We start from the raw sequence: 15,474 nt of genomic DNA, 5'->3' as shown, positions 1-15,474 counted from the left end.
TCACTATTAAAAACAAAGAAGAAGAAGTCGCTCTTCCGCAGGAAATTCATGTAGTCGTAGCATCGCTAGCATTCTGTGACAAGCTTCCCATTTAGCGTCTACACTAAGTTAACAGCATATGGTCACTGAAAGTAATATTTAAGCTTTAGCTGAACTGTTTCTCTCTGAGAGAGAAGGCAGTGAGACATTCAGGTAACGCTCAGAACTACTTCATTAAATTGTGGATGTGTTGCTGCATGTTTTATGTGATGTAACGATAACATGTTTCAGGCTTATATGTTATTGTTTTTTGTTTTGTTACTTATACTGAATGTCTTTTGAAATATAAAAGTTTACACGTGTTAGATATTTAATATCCACTCTGACTGTAAATAAGCAATTTATCTCATTATGTCGGAGGTTAATAAACTTCCATCTAGCCTCACATATCTGTAATGTAAGTTACTAGACTGCATTACATTGCTTCTCATCTAAAGACGAGAGATTAAAGTAATGGTTACACAGTCAACATCCACCTCTCTCTCTATATATATTATACAAAACCTTAAAAACTTTACAAACCTAAAAAAGTGTTTTTAAATTAATTAGTTGGACCACCAGATATTGAATGAAAACCAGCCAACGAATCTACATGGAAACTGGCTAATTATGATTATGGCTTTACTATAATTGGTACTATTATTATTTGTTTTAAATATATTATTATTATTAAAAAAATAAATGCGTCTAAACCATTGTCAGGTAGTGTATATCATCAGATGTTATGGTTCTGTTTTCAGTTGGTAGTTTAATAGTGCATTGATTTGTGGATATATAAGTATTGGTTCAGTAGTGTACTTATTCATAGTTTTGGCTTGCACCATACTATTTAAACGAGCCAAACCTGCTGTAGTATTTGTGTGATGTAGAGCCTTGCTTTATTAATTTGCTAGCATTATTTATAATGTCATTTAAAATGAATAAATTAATTTATATAAATTTATAAACACTCAAAAGTCAGTTGAATCAAACGAATGACTGTTATGTGTGTCTAGGATGGATAAAGCTCTGCTGAGAGAGCGAGAGCTCTTTAAAAAGAGAGCTCTGTCCACTCCTGTAGTTGAGAAGAGACCAGCAACCTCTGAGGCTTCTGGATCCTCCAAGAAGAAAAAGAGCAGACCAGACAAAGAGACGTCATCATCCTCCAAAAACAACACGGGTCAGAGAGTAGATGTTATTTCTTTTTCAAATCAAAGAATTGAACCATGAATCAAAGAAAATGAATCATGGTTTCTGCGAACATATTAACTATTTATCAACTGTTAATAAATAACGAATGCTTGTTGACTGCCTAATCAGCATATTGGAATGGTTTCTTAAAGATCATGTTGCACTGAAAACTAGAGGAATGGCTGCTGTAAATTCAGCTTTGCCATCACAGGAATAAATTTACATTGACAGATGAAAATTTCAAAAATCTTTCAAAAACATTAAAAAAATTGTACCAAACTCAGACTTTTGAATGGTAGTGTATGTCGACCTCTTATCTATCATATGATGATATTTATTGTATTGAGGTTTTAGCATTATTTAAATGGCATCAGCATTTCTATACCATTATACTTGCTCAAACATTACCAATATAACAAAAAATGGCTGAAGCGGTTTGCACTAGGACTTTACTGCTTTTGGGAGCCTGATGCGTTTCAATCTGATTTGCTGAAGTACTTTTCTAAAATGAAAGCATCTTCATATCAGCTTCATCTTCACTTCTCATCCTGTTTAGAGTAAAACCAGTGTCAATAGCTAGAATGACATTGAGGATTCTTAAATTTATGTCAGTGAGCCTAACAAGATATATTTAATTTTTTTTGTGGATTGTCACCCAGGCAAAACTAGTGATACTGGGAATGTCCTGGTCAAGGCCACAGTTAGTAAAACCTTCATTATGGGCCTCCCGGCTGATGTCTGCTCAGCCTTTATTTTATTTATTTATTTTCAGCGTTTTGCCTTTTATTTAGTTTGGACAGTGTAATGACAGGAAGCGAAGTGGGAGGTGGCATTGGGAAAGGTTCATGAGCTGGGATACAAACTCGGGACACCTGTAGCGCAACAGCACTGTAAGTGCAGCTTTTGTTTGTGAGAGTTATCCAAGTAGATAGTCATAAAAATTGAGTATTACAACAAAATATGAAGATTATTTGAGAACGGACTAGTACATTTTGATTGGAGATGGACTGATATTGCCTTTTTGATATATAAAGTTGTTTAATTGTTTTGATAAGAAATATGCAGATTTAATTATTAAAGACAATATTAATAATAAAATAATAATAATAGTAACACTATTATTAAATATAATAGTTTATTATATTTATACTGAGTTGGTTTTGCAATCTGAATTTTTGCCATGTTTGTTTTGGATTTTACATTTAGAGTTACATAAGTTATTTTAAAAGTTGAGTAATTACCTCGACTATATATTTTAAAAAGTAACTATATACTGTTTTTGGGGGCTTTATTTTAGAGCCCCACCAAAAGGTGCTGTTTATCAGTACGAAAATGAATAAAACCAACAACCAGCTATGTTGAAAATTCTGAATATCATTTTTTTTTTTTTAATCCATCATTACATTATCAGTCTTTATCTCTAGCTCTGGGTGTCTTGTGTATTTTAGGCCAGTAAAATGGGCTGTAAGCATTATTAAAGGTGTAGTCTAGTTCTTGTATATTATCGGAGTAGAGCTAAGCTCTTTTAAGCATGGTGACAGATTTAAGTTTACTGTTAGCAGCTGAAGATATCTTCTGTGACCCTGATGGGAACCACACATTTCTCATGCTTTTTTTTATTATATAATTTTAAGTACACAATTTTAAGGCATTACAAAGATGCAATAATTGGCCTTTAATGTGCTTCTTGATGTAGATAGAACTATTATTATTCACATATTAAATCTCACCTAAATGTGAATGTAAACATACACATACAAACATTCCCATTACTTCAAATGTAGTGTGTGCTATTTGCTTTAAGCAGTAGAATTATAATGCATGTAGAATATTAATTCTATAATACTGACATGTAAACTTTGTCATCCCACACAAAGGGAAAAATTAATGTAAACGCGTGTCAAAAAATACAACAGTTTTATGTAGTCATCACACAATAGTACTGGAATACTGAATGCAAACTATAAGGAGACAATGAGCATACAAGCAAGTTTTTCCCTCTCTTTCTGGTCTAAATCTCATGTAATATTTTAAGCCATGGAGACACCTGTGCTGTGTATTGCTGTTGGAGCTAGTGGGAGTAGAGTGCTTCTGTCTCTGTATGGGTCTGGCGTGTTTTAAGGGACTCCAATCTGGCAAAGAGCTCCGTCCAAATCTGCAGCCTTTTCCACCAATCTACTGTTGTTCCTATGGAGACTGTGTCCGCTGTCACCATGGTTACAACTAAACCACCTCGTCGCTCTGGTGGCGCAGGTCACGAACGGTTTTGGTTTTGGTGAAGCAGCCGCAGTCCAACAGCTCATAGAGGAATGCCAGTGTGGCGAGGGAGAGGATGGTGAGGACGAAGAGGAGGAGGATGATGAAGCAGGCAACATTCCAGCCATCGTGAAAGGGATAGATCTGCTGGATCAGAGCAGAACTGCTGGACATGTTCATACTGCAAAGACACCAATAAATACAGTCATTTATTAAAGAGGAAGATGAGCAATGGGAAAAAGATTGAGTGTGGGTAGGAATAAAGATGGAGGCAGGGTGATTGACAGATTCAGTGGCAATTTCTTCATACTGCTTTGTGCTTTTTTGTGGTGTTGATGGAAAAATCACATACATTAGAGCATGTTGAAAGTAACAGTTTTTTCATACAGTGCTTTAGCTGTCAATCAGACATCTTTGTTCGTTACATTGCAGCCCACTCTTTTTTTGAGTATCTTGCAGCATTAGTTTAGGTTTTCAATGCACCATGTTAAGTTAAAGAGAGTTCAATTCTAGTTTGATCACCCGTGTCTTTGTCACCCATGCTTCTGTTACACTCCATCTAGCTGTTTTTTAATCACAAGATCACACCTCCTTAGAAATAGAAATGCATCTTATTGGGATCAGGTTAACCCAAAATCAGAATAATTATTCAGGAATTTCTTAAGATTCTTTAGCTGATTATTTGGTTGTTTTCTTGAAAAACATTTAGATTTGCATGAACAATAGAAAGATAGCAAGTATTGTCATAATTACATCTACTGTTTTTGGTAACGTTAAAATTATTACTTTTTTAAATAACACTTTTAATTCAACAAGTTACTTTTAGGTTCATGCATTTAAAATGACACTACCATTCAAAAGTTTGAATTGGATTATGTAATATTTATGAAAGAAGGCTCTTATGCATACTAAGGCTGTATTTATTTAATTAAAAAAAATTATAAAAATTTTACAGCAGCAAGCTGTTCTATGTTAATATATTTTAAAATGTCAATTTATTCCTGTTACAGCAAAGCTGAATTTTTAGCAGCTGTTACTCCAGTCCTCAGTGCCACATGATTATTCAAAAATCATTCTAATAAGCAGATTTGGTGCTCAATAAATATTTCTTATTATTATCGCTGTTGAAAACAGTTGTGCGTCTTCATATTTTTGTGGAAACCATGATGCATGTTTATTTGATGCATTGCAAATTCAAAACAGCATAATTATTTTTTTATAACAAGTCATTTACTGTCAATTTGATGTATTTAAGGCACTCTTGCTGAATAAAATAATTAATTTCTTTAAAAAAAAAAAAAACTAATCTTACTGACCCCAAACTTTTGAATGGTAGTGTACTTTGGTTCAAATATTCCTTGCCAAACACTTGTTATATTAGCCCAAAAAGCATGTACAGATATAAGAAAGTACAGCTTTCAGAAATCTAGTATAATCCAGGCAACTTTAGCATCCTACTTTCAGTCTACTTTGGTTTGGGATGGACTAATCCTGATCTTGAATATTATGTGGGAACAAATAGTATGCAAAATGCAATGGTGCTATACTAGAGAAATGAATTGAGATGAATCTGCTGACCTACTTTGTTTGACTGGGCATTGTGTGTGTTGTGTAGGTTTAGACCAGAGTGGACGATAACGTACAATACATTCTATTATGTAGCTTTAGCCTTAGATGATTTGATATTCTTATATGGTGTTTGAAGTTCATTCTGATGATCTATGGTTTTCTGTATTACACATGTCACTAAAGCAGGATCTGTGCACGTCAGGAATGCAATTTTAGGTGTAAATAGGTTAACCGAAACATGAGCCATGCGAAAGCATTTCTCATCCGTGTCTTGATTGTGCACATGCGCTCCTACAGGAACACAGCTTCACTTTCGATCCAACAATGACTCACAGAAGAGTGTTCATCCATCACCAGAGAGATTTAAACTTCTTTTCACATTCAATTATTCAACGTTTTTATTTTATTTTTATTTAAAAAATCATTTTAAAGACCTGGTCTTGTGACCTTAGATTAACTCTTGTAGACTCCCCCATTGACAAACAGTCTCGTCTGAAACAGACAGATGGCTCCTGCTTGTCCTGCTCTCCAGAGACCCCCCCCCCCCCCCCCCCCCCCCCCCCCCCTCCAAGCATCTTTTAGTATGGTGCTACCATTTCTTTCAAGCCCTTTTACAATGTTTGTCTCGTTTGAGAATTCTAGATGCTAATGAATGAGATTTTCTTGTTACATTTTCGGTGCACAATCTATTTTATGCTCTGTGTCGTAATGATGTAGAATTGCACAGTCAGCTTTCAACTGTCTTGTTCCTGCATGTGTGTGTACAATTAACATTTCCGACCAAGATCTGATGCGTGGATTACCTTTTATATGTTTGTGACACAATATGTGCATATATTTTAGTTATGGTCACACAGCTTTGTCATGCTTATTCTCAATAGGAGGAGTCAGTTACTAAAGGAGTCCATTGACGATTATATAAAACAGATATGGTGGTGATTTTAGTCTGTATGAGAATAATTTTGCATGGTGTTGTGTGATTTATAAAAGCAGGACGTACCTGGGTGTGAGTGTCTGGGATGCAGGGTGATGGAGCAGCCTCTTGCTCGTCTGTGTGTTGTCTTTTTTGCTGCTCACACTCTCTCTCTCTCTCTCTCTCCCCCCCCCCCCCCCCCCACCTTAATCTGTAACCGTGTATTGCACTGGCTGTTCGGAGTCTCTGCTCTGACGCCATTGGCTGGCTGTCCTGTCTATTAAAGCATCAGCCATCCAACCTACTGTAACGCATCTGCTCTCAGCATTAGGTCCCGCCCACACGATGAATCATTCATGAATCAGTGCCAATATGCGGCTGAGACTGGCTGTGCTCCAGTTGCCAGGGTTTGAGAGCAGGGTGTGGAGGAGGAAGAGGATGTGATGTTAGAGCTATGTGCACTGAGGAAATTATTATTTTACAAGCATCTTGAGATGGAGAAAACTATGGATGAAAGCAGGATGAACTGTCAATTAAACATAAAATGTGAAATATGACGTCATTGTTTGTCCAGGTTTGCTTTAGATTCAAGTAGAGCTGGGCGATATGATCAAGAAATTATCATGATTAAACTTTTTTTTTTTAATTATTAGTCAATATTGATAATTGTCTTAATAAATGTCAAATCTTTATTTTTTTTTCAAATTTGCAAATTTTGTTCTCCTGAGTGAAAGTTGTAGAAAGAACATGACAAACTTACTAAACAGGTGAACATTTCACATCTGAGGTACAGCATTCTGTGACTGGCACTATTTGTAAATGGATCAGATGGACAGGATGTGACATGATCATAGGATTCTGACGAGCATTGATGCCTTCCTACCTCTGTATGCTGCCTGCAGAGGCATCATTTTCAGCTTTCAGACGCAGCATAAAAATAGCAGCTTTAGATAATGCTTTTTTTTCGTATAAGCAACCAGTCATCTCTGATTTGTTTCACTAATCTTTAGTGCACAAAATGTTGCTTCGTTTTGAGACCTCACTGAAAGGAATGAGAACTTGCACTCACAACAACTGAGTGTTTTTGAACAATTTATTAAAAGAACCAGCTCATTTTTGTGAGCAAGACTGTACTGGTTTTGCTGTATGTTTATATTTGTGTACAACCCACAGGGACATCTCAGTAGTAAAAAGGTGTTACTTTGCCATTATTTTGCAGTACGCAGTCTTTAAATCATGATTTGAATCGGACTGCAAACTCATATTAACAAGTCTGGTAAATCTGATTTTGTGGTGTTGTAGATTTAGAAACAAAAAGCAGTGCAGGAAATACTAAATGTGTGTGTGTGTGGCGTCTAAGTTTGTATCTTATAACTGAGTATTGTTTACTGGCCTAGTTACACTGGGGATTTTTTCAAAAATACAGAAAAAAAAATATTTTGTGAAATGTTATTACAATTTAAAATAATATTTTTCTATTTTAATATACTTTAAAATAGAATTTATTTCTGTGATGCAGCGCTGAATTTTCAGCATCATTACTCCAGTCTTCAGTGTCACACGATCCTTCAGAAATCAATCTAATATGCTGATTTATAATCAATGTTGGAAACCATTTTACTGCTTCATATATTTTTTGGGGACCTGTGATGTGTATATATATATATTTTTAGGATTCTCTGATTGATAAAAAGTTAAAAAGAACAGAAATTATTTTAAAAAAGAAATTCAAAAGTTTGGTACTTTTTTTTTTTTTTTTTTTTTTTTTTTTCTCCTTTAGTTTTTTTGAAGAAATTAATACTTTTATTCAGGAGGGATGTTCAATATATAAAAAGTCATAGTAAAGACTTATATTGTTAGAAAAGATTTCTATTTTGAACAAATGCTGCTCTTTTTAACTTTATATTCATCAAAGAATCAAAGAAAAAAGTATCACGTTCCAAAAAACAATATGAAGCAGCATAACCGTTTCAACACTCATAACAAAAAATCTTGTGTAATATAGCTTGTGTTTGTTTGCTGGTTTTTATTGTATTTGTTATACTTGTTTTTTGTTTTTACTGCCATGAAAATAGCCTTTGATGCTGACATGGCATTAAATAAATATATACTACTACTGCTACTCAACACTCTTAATAAATCAGCATATTAGAATGATTTCTGAAGGATCATGTGACACTGAAGACTGGAGTAATGATGCTGAAAATTCAGCGCTGCGTCACAGAAATAAATTCTATTTTAAAGTATATTAAAATAGGAAACCAATATTAGAAATTGCAATAAGATTTCAGAATATTAGTTTTTTTCTGTATTTATGATTGAATAAATAAAGCCTTGATGAGCAGAAGAGACTCACTTAAAAAACATTAAAAATCTTACTGATCCCAAACTTTTGAGGAGCAGTGTATATGTATGTATGTCTTTAAAAAGATATAAACTTTTGTTTTAATAAGGTAATTCTTTTTTTTTTTTATCCCTTGAGATACATTTTTGTGACAGACCGCTCACATGAAATACAAACATACAATCCTCAAATACAAACATACAATCATTTCAGTAATTAAGCATAAAATATAACCATATATATAACATATTATAACCAAAATATAACATATTATGAATATAACCAAAATATAACATATTATGAGAATCAAATAAACATATAAGAATGTACCCAGACAAAATGCAAAATATGTGAACAATTTACAGCAGCTTATGCTTAAGAATGCATAAATAACTAGCATTCCACAGAGTGTGCAGCTATTGATATCATGTTGTCTCTGAACTCAAAGATATAAAATCCATAGCAATAACAAACAAGCTGAGCAACCAAGTGATATGAAGTGAACAGTTTCTGAAATGAATGTTTAATAATTATACTGTTTACCTAGAATTTTTTTTCAACAATTTCATTATTATTAATAACAGTACAGCTCTGTTATTGTTGTTATACTGCTATATATTCCTACATCACACTATTATTTTATACAGTTATTATTTACACAGAAGGCTGTTTTGCTAATATGCAGATGAAATCTGTTTTGTCAGAGGTTTTTCTTTGTATTAGAAAAAGCGTTGTCAAATGGTTTACATTAAACGAAGAAATTAAGGGATCTGAATGGCCAGAGTGCTTTTTCTCTTTGCACTTTGTCAGAATAGACATTTTGCTGCCGTTTTGTTTTGCGTTTTCATTTCACTCTTGGTTTTTCGTTTAGTAAGAAAGTGTCTGCTGACAGCAGAAAGAATTGTAAATGATGTGGAATATAACTGCCAGAAACTAACATTGTGTTAGAAAACAGCATGCGTGTTATTACTTTCATTGTTGTTTGAAAGGATTGGTTATAGTAGTTCTGCATTAATAGCCTATTAGCTGCAGCACTTACTTATTATAGCCTCTTCTTCTCTTGTTATCTTTTCATCGTTCAGATCCCAGCAATGGCTCCTTCAATCTCAAAGCACTTTCTGGGAGTTCAGGATACAGATTTGGAGTTTTGGCCCGTATTGTCAACTACATGAAGGTAATATGAAAATACACACATTTCCACAGTTCAGTGGTCTGTTCAACAAGCAAGCATTTGCTGCAGTGTCTGTCAGTTGTCATTTTTCTTGCTTCTTTATAATCATTCCCTATCTCACATTAGTGCACATCACAGACTGATCTTTATTTGAGTGAAATTGTGTCCTTCCTAGATTTCTAGGATTCAGAATGCAAAACAGAATACAATTTCCACAGGATGACCCATGGGAATGAAATTATCCTGAGCTTGAGCAATCCTCACTATCATTAAACACATGCTCCCTGGAAAATGCCTTCTCATCTCAGCACGTCTATTGATAGTCTTACATTTGTACCAATATTGTGATTTAAAATGAGGATTTCTTCTGATCGTTTGTGAAGGTTTTCATGTTGTGTGCTTGGAAAAACAGACAAAAGGGACTGAAAAAGTTTTCCCAAACTCTCCTAACAACAGTTTTTCCACCTGACCTGAATAAACACTATGTAAAAATGTTGGACTGTGACTAATATGCATTGTCAGAGTCATGTTACAGTTGTTTCATATTTTGTCACTTTTCTTTCTTTTTTTTTTGTGTCAGCCTTGGCAGTTCCCCAAAGTGAAATGATGTACTCTCTCTGACATGACAGTAATTAAAGGCTGTCAGGCTGTAATTCACAGATGTAGATGTAGCTGTGACGCATTTAAACTCTTTTTACATCTCATCTCTTTGTCTTTCTCTTTCTTTTTCAGACAAGGCACCAGAGAGGTGATACTCATCATCTGACTCTGGATGAAATTCTGGATGAGACCAAGCTGCTGGACATTGGCATGAAGCAGAAACAATGGCTGATGAGCGAGGTATGTGTGTGGGCATGAGAGAAAGACATTTGGTCTCATTCACTAATATTTGTGTGGATTTTTTTGTATTTATAGGCACATTTATAGAACATCTCACGAAAAAAATATTCTGCCTAATTCACAACAATCAAGTAAAAATCGAATCCATTTCCTCTGAACACCCTGTTGGGGTTTATTTTGTTATGTTGCAAGAAAAAGACTGCAGAGTTCTAGAAGAGTATTGAACACATTTTTGTAGGAAATCAGTTGCATGAGGCAGTAGTCAATTAGAAGTTTAGCCATTTTTGTACAATATTAAGGATGTTAATCAGTTTAAGATTTTTCGAGATTAAAATGATTACATGATATGCTAATTAATCACATTTAGTCACATCACTTTTTACTGAGAAAAGGCAGCAAATAAAGATACTTCAGTTACATCACTGTTACAGATAAGTCAAGCATTGAATAGACAGGTCAATATATTGTTTTATTTCCATATGATTGAATGTAAGTATCGCGTATCACAGTCCTGAAGACCACAGATATCCGTAAGAAGGAAAGCCGTCAATGTGTCTGATGTCTAAAGTAAAAATAAAATACAGGCCAAAAACAAGAGCACATCCCTAAGTTGGTGTGATATCTGCATTTACTTTAGTTTTTTCTTGTTTTGTTTTCTTTTAAGTTATCACAATTATTTTTCGTTTGTCTTATTCTTTTGTTTTTGTTTTATTCTTTGGTTTTAGTTTGTATTTACAGAAAGAAAAACATGTCTTATGTTTCCTTGGAGTGGTATGGTAATGCATGTTGTGTGTAGTAGCAGCCGGACTTCCATTGATTGCAGAATTTGTAAAAATATGCTTTGCATGTAGATGGTACTTCAATTGCTTGGGTGGTAGGAACATTTCTTATATGATTTACATATGGTTCCAGGGCCATGTGTTAATATAATTCACATATTACACAATTTGTTTTGACCACAGAAATGACCAATCAAAATCATATGTTCCTGATAGCCGTGTACTAACACACAATATTCCTTTTCAAGGGCAAGAGATGCATACAAAAAAGGAAATCTAAATCTTTCTCCCTCCCTCCAGGCATTAGCAAGTAATCCTAAAATTTATGTGCGGGAAGGGAAATATGCCTTTAAACCCAAATATCATCTGAAGGATAAGAAAGCTCTGCTAAGACTACTGGACAAACACGATCAGCTGGGACTAGGAGGAGTGCTACTAGACGATGTTGAAGAGGGTCTACCCAACTCAGCCAAGGCTATGAAGGTACATGCTAGCATCCTTTTTTTTTCTTCTTTTTTTTCATTTTAAAACATAGATGGAACATTTTCTAGACAGTACATTTAAAGCATCAGGTACACAGAAACTTCAGAATGTTCTGATGCATCATTAAACGGAGGTACTGTGATTTTATTTTATTTTTTAAAGATTTTCAAATATTGCATATAATATTTATTTAGAAGTAATTCATCTGCCAGCTGATTTTCTGTATTTAGTGTTGAAAATGTATTCAGTTGAAATACTTGATACTTAATGTTTTGTTTATTTTGTTCAGGCACTTGGGGATCAGATTATATTTGTGACCAGGCCAGATAAGAAGAAAGTTCTTTTCTACAATGACAAACACTGTCAGTTTGCTGTTGATGAAGGTGTGTGACGATCATTATTATATAATATAAGAAGTGTTCTGGTAATTTAGGTGGAGCTTCTCTGTCGTAATATCAGTATCATTCATTTTCCAGAGTTCCAAAAGCTGTGGCGCAGCGTTCCTGTTGATTCCATAGATGAGGAAAAGATTGAAGAGTACCTGAAGAAACAGGGCATATCGTCCATGCAAGAGATGGGACCAAAGAAAATAGTGCGTTCCGTTTGTCACGCACATGCAGATAAACAAACACAAAACTCACTCCAGCTTGGCTGGTTCATGCATATTTGTGTGGGAGTAAATGGTTGACGTGATTTGTGATTGGCTGTTGCAGGCGCCCATTCAGAAGAGGAAGAAACCTGGAACACAGAAAAAGAGACGGTTTAAGACTCATAATGATCATCTGAACGGAGTACTGGAGGACTACTCTGAGGGAGTTCCCTCCAAGAAGTGACACACACACATGCAGCTTTAAAGGCTCAAAGTGACAAGACTGATATCTGTGTGATGTTTGTAAATATGATCTAACGTCTTATTGCCAAAAACATAAAGACATGCAGACACACACACACACCTTAAAACTGTATTGAGTGACATGAATGTGAACGGATTGTAAATATTTCCTTTCCACTGTTATGTTTTACTTTTTGCTAGTGCTTTAAAAAAAAAACAATTAAGCTCTTCTTTTTTAGATATAAAGATTAAACAAGAGCAATCCAACCACATACATTGTTTCCTTTCAAAGTTATTTATGTATTAATATTTATGTTTGGGATCAGTAAGATTTTTTATATTTTATAAAATAAGTCTCTCCTACTCATCAAGGCTGCATTTACTTGATCAAAAATACAGAAAAAACTGTGATATTGTGAAATATTACAATTTCTGTTTTAATATACTTTAAAATAGTAGTTTATTGCTGTGATGACAGCTGAATTTTCACCATCATTCTTCAGTGTCACATCACATGATCCTTCTGATATTGATTCACTTGATTTTATAATCAGTGTTTTCCAGGATTTTGTTTTGATGAATAAAAAGTTAAAAAGAACAATTCTTTTCCAAATAGAAATCTTTTCTACCAATTTAAGTCTTTTCTATCACTTTTTATCAATTTAACACATCCTTGCTGAAATAAGGTATCAATTCAGGATGCTTTGATGAATATAACGTAAAACAAAAAAAATTGCATAATCTCATAAATCTTGCGGTCTTTGCTGACTAAAAGTATTATTTCTTTAAAATGAAAAATCTTACTGACCCCAAAACGTTTTACTTTATATTTATATTCATCACAGAATCCTGAATTCTAGAATGATTTTCACAAAATATGAAGCAGCACAACTGTGCAATAACGGTGTTTCTTATATTTTAAAATATTACTGTTTTTAGCAGTCTTGGTGAGAATAAGAGACTTATATAAAAAATGTCAAAACTTTTGAATGATGGTGTATATAGTAAAAACACAGCCGGACCTTTAAAGGGTCATATTTGTATATATGACTAATTCTATTTAGATGACCCTAATCAATAATCAATCTAATTAGTGGATATATTTAAATTACATTTCAAAAATACTGTAAGTATTATAGCGATGGATAGTATAGAAACAGAAGAAAATACAAGGAAGACAAATTGGACTAAGTTTAAAACTAAGACAACTACTTTTGTGGTTCAGAAAGATACTTCTGTAAAAGGTTGGTGTCATTGTAATATTCCGATTCCAGTTGTGACACGGATTGAAAACAGCAGAAATGCTTTGGATCATTTCTGTTTCTCTTAGGGTTTAGAAGTCCTTAGGAGCACTTCTAATATGTTAAGGAGCTACTTTTAACATTACAATAATTTGTGAATTACTAAATGTAGGAGTGCTAAAAGTATGAGTGACATGCCCCTAATTTTAAAGAGTTGCTCCTAAATTTCCACATTAGCCTTTAGCCAATTTTTTATTTATTTTTTGTAAATATGACCCCTGGCCCATACTGTTCAAGTGCTCCAAACAGCTACTGCCAATTTAGACAAGGAAGAGCTTTCTAAAATAATCAGTTTGTTTTGTTCAGAATGAGTCCAAACACCTGATAAAATCATCACAATAATCCACACGACTCCGGTCCTTCAATTAACACCTTCTGAAGCAAAAAGCTGTGTTTGTAATAAATCCATCAAGAATTTTAAAACTCCAAACTTTTGTTTCTGGCTAAAATTCTTTTATTCATAATATTGTAATCTTCAGTGAAAAAGCTGTCTGAGGACAGAAATATCCACATGTAAGCTCAGTTTACAAGCCAAAACAGTTCTAAACAAATGCATTGGTGGATTTTGATGTGAGGACAATTGGAGGTGGACTTTTTCCACTGGAGGAAGCATTATGGATTATTTTGGATTATACTGTATGGATTATGGGAAACATATTTTGACCAGAAGCAATGGTTTAAAGTTAAAATACCTTTGAACTTTTATTCTGACGGCACCCATTCACTGCATTTAATCTGTTCTGACAAAGAAACAAACATCTAAATGTAAATTTAGTACATTTTTATTAACTGAAAAATAATCATGAAATTGTGAATATTTAATCTTTTAAGATTACTAATAATTTTAGTTGTAATGTGTATTTTATAGGTTTAACAATGCAGAATCAAAATCAAGTCCTCTGTAGTTAATTCTCTATAACAAAGATACCAAACACTGTTTAGAAGTAAATTCAAACTGCAAAACAAAATTCCATTTCTGAAGAAACCTTGACTATAAAAAGCAAATGATCTTACAGAAAATCAGTTCTGCACTAGACAGAAAGATGTAGTATTTTCAAATGAATAGATGCACTTGATCAGAACACCTTGTTGCTAGGCACCTCTTGTCTTGCATAAATGTGAGTGCGAGCCGCTATGGTTCGTGTCTTCAACAGAAGGTATTTAATGGTTGTTTTGATGGCACGTGAGTGCTCTGCTAGGCTTCTGCTTTGTGTCAAATTGATAATGTGTATGTAGGCTGAAAGGTTTCGTATAATAAAAAGTCTTCATTTTCAAGGCCCAGACTCAATAGAAAAAAAAGCATAATTGCTTTGCTGTTTTGTTTGGAAATGTTTTGCCCTAAAATTAGCCTGGAAGAAAATAAATGCTTTTGAAGATATATATTTATCATTATTGAAATGTTAAAGCCTGACATTCTCATGTGGTCATTCAAAATAGTCTAATCATATATTTCTCCCTGCTTACAACAATATAGCAGTTTTACCTCCTTAGAATTATGAAAAATAGTCTCCAGTTTATTAAATGTGACTTAATAAATGAAAATTAAAATACTGCAAGTTTTTGCGTTCACCGAATGTGTCTTTTGGATTCCTGCACTTACCAGCAGTTTACCAAGGGGAACATTAACACGACTAAAAATGAGTGTACCTTGGTGCTTGCTGATCCCTGCTGGATTTAGGAGCCTTGTTTATGGATCTGGTCTTGAAAATGAATTAATCAGTTGGAGTTATGTTTCTCCGTCTGTTAGAGCCTGGAGACCTTACTCGTGTTCTGCAGT

The 15,474-nt window shown here is 34.0% G+C and overlaps 2 protein-coding genes across 2 annotated transcripts; one reads left to right on the top strand and one right to left on the bottom strand.

Moving 5' to 3' along the window:
* Positions 1-17: 17 nt before the first annotated feature.
* LOC306873798 (general transcription factor IIE subunit 2-like) lies at positions 18-14,034 on the top strand. The gene is made up of 8 exons (XM_079423284.1): positions 18-192; positions 1,035-1,198; positions 9,374-9,465; positions 10,195-10,302; positions 11,382-11,564; positions 11,854-11,947; positions 12,041-12,156; positions 12,278-14,034. The coding sequence occupies exons 2-8, from the start codon at positions 1,036-1,038 to the stop codon at positions 12,395-12,397; spliced, it is 876 nt and encodes a 291-aa protein (XP_079279410.1). The 5' UTR covers positions 18-192; position 1,035; the 3' UTR covers positions 12,398-14,034.
* LOC306873487 (small integral membrane protein 18-like) lies at positions 2,831-6,087 on the bottom strand. The gene is made up of 2 exons (XM_079422815.1): positions 6,035-6,087; positions 2,831-3,646 (listed from the first exon to the last, which is right to left on the bottom strand). Exon 2 carries the CDS (start codon positions 3,643-3,645, stop codon positions 3,433-3,435), a length of 213 nt encoding a protein of 70 aa, XP_079278941.1. The 5' UTR covers position 3,646; positions 6,035-6,087; the 3' UTR covers positions 2,831-3,432.
* Positions 14,035-15,474: the final 1,440 nt, after the last annotated feature.

The sequence above is a fragment of the Barbus barbus genome (assembly GCF_936440315.1).
Source record: "Barbus barbus genome assembly, chromosome: 8".
In the NCBI taxonomy this organism is placed as follows: domain Eukaryota; kingdom Metazoa; phylum Chordata; class Actinopteri; order Cypriniformes; family Cyprinidae; genus Barbus; species Barbus barbus.
Note: the sequence above shows the minus strand (reverse complement) of the source record. Positions and strands in the feature narration are given on the sequence as shown.

Coding starts and splice junctions, on each gene's coding strand:
- LOC306873798 (XM_079423284.1), top strand. CDS start 1,036: ATGGATAAAGCTCTGCTGAGAGAGCGAGAGCTCTTTAAAAAGAGAGCT. Junction 9,466..10,194: donor GTATTGTCAACTACATGAAG/GTAATATGAAAA, acceptor TTTCTTTTTCAG/ACAAGGCACCAGAGAGGTGA. Junction 12,157..12,277: donor AGATGGGACCAAAGAAAATA/GTGCGTTCCGTT, acceptor TGGCTGTTGCAG/GCGCCCATTCAGAAGAGGAA.
- LOC306873487 (XM_079422815.1), bottom strand. CDS start 3,645: ATGAACATGTCCAGCAGTTCTGCTCTGATCCAGCAGATCTATCCCTTT.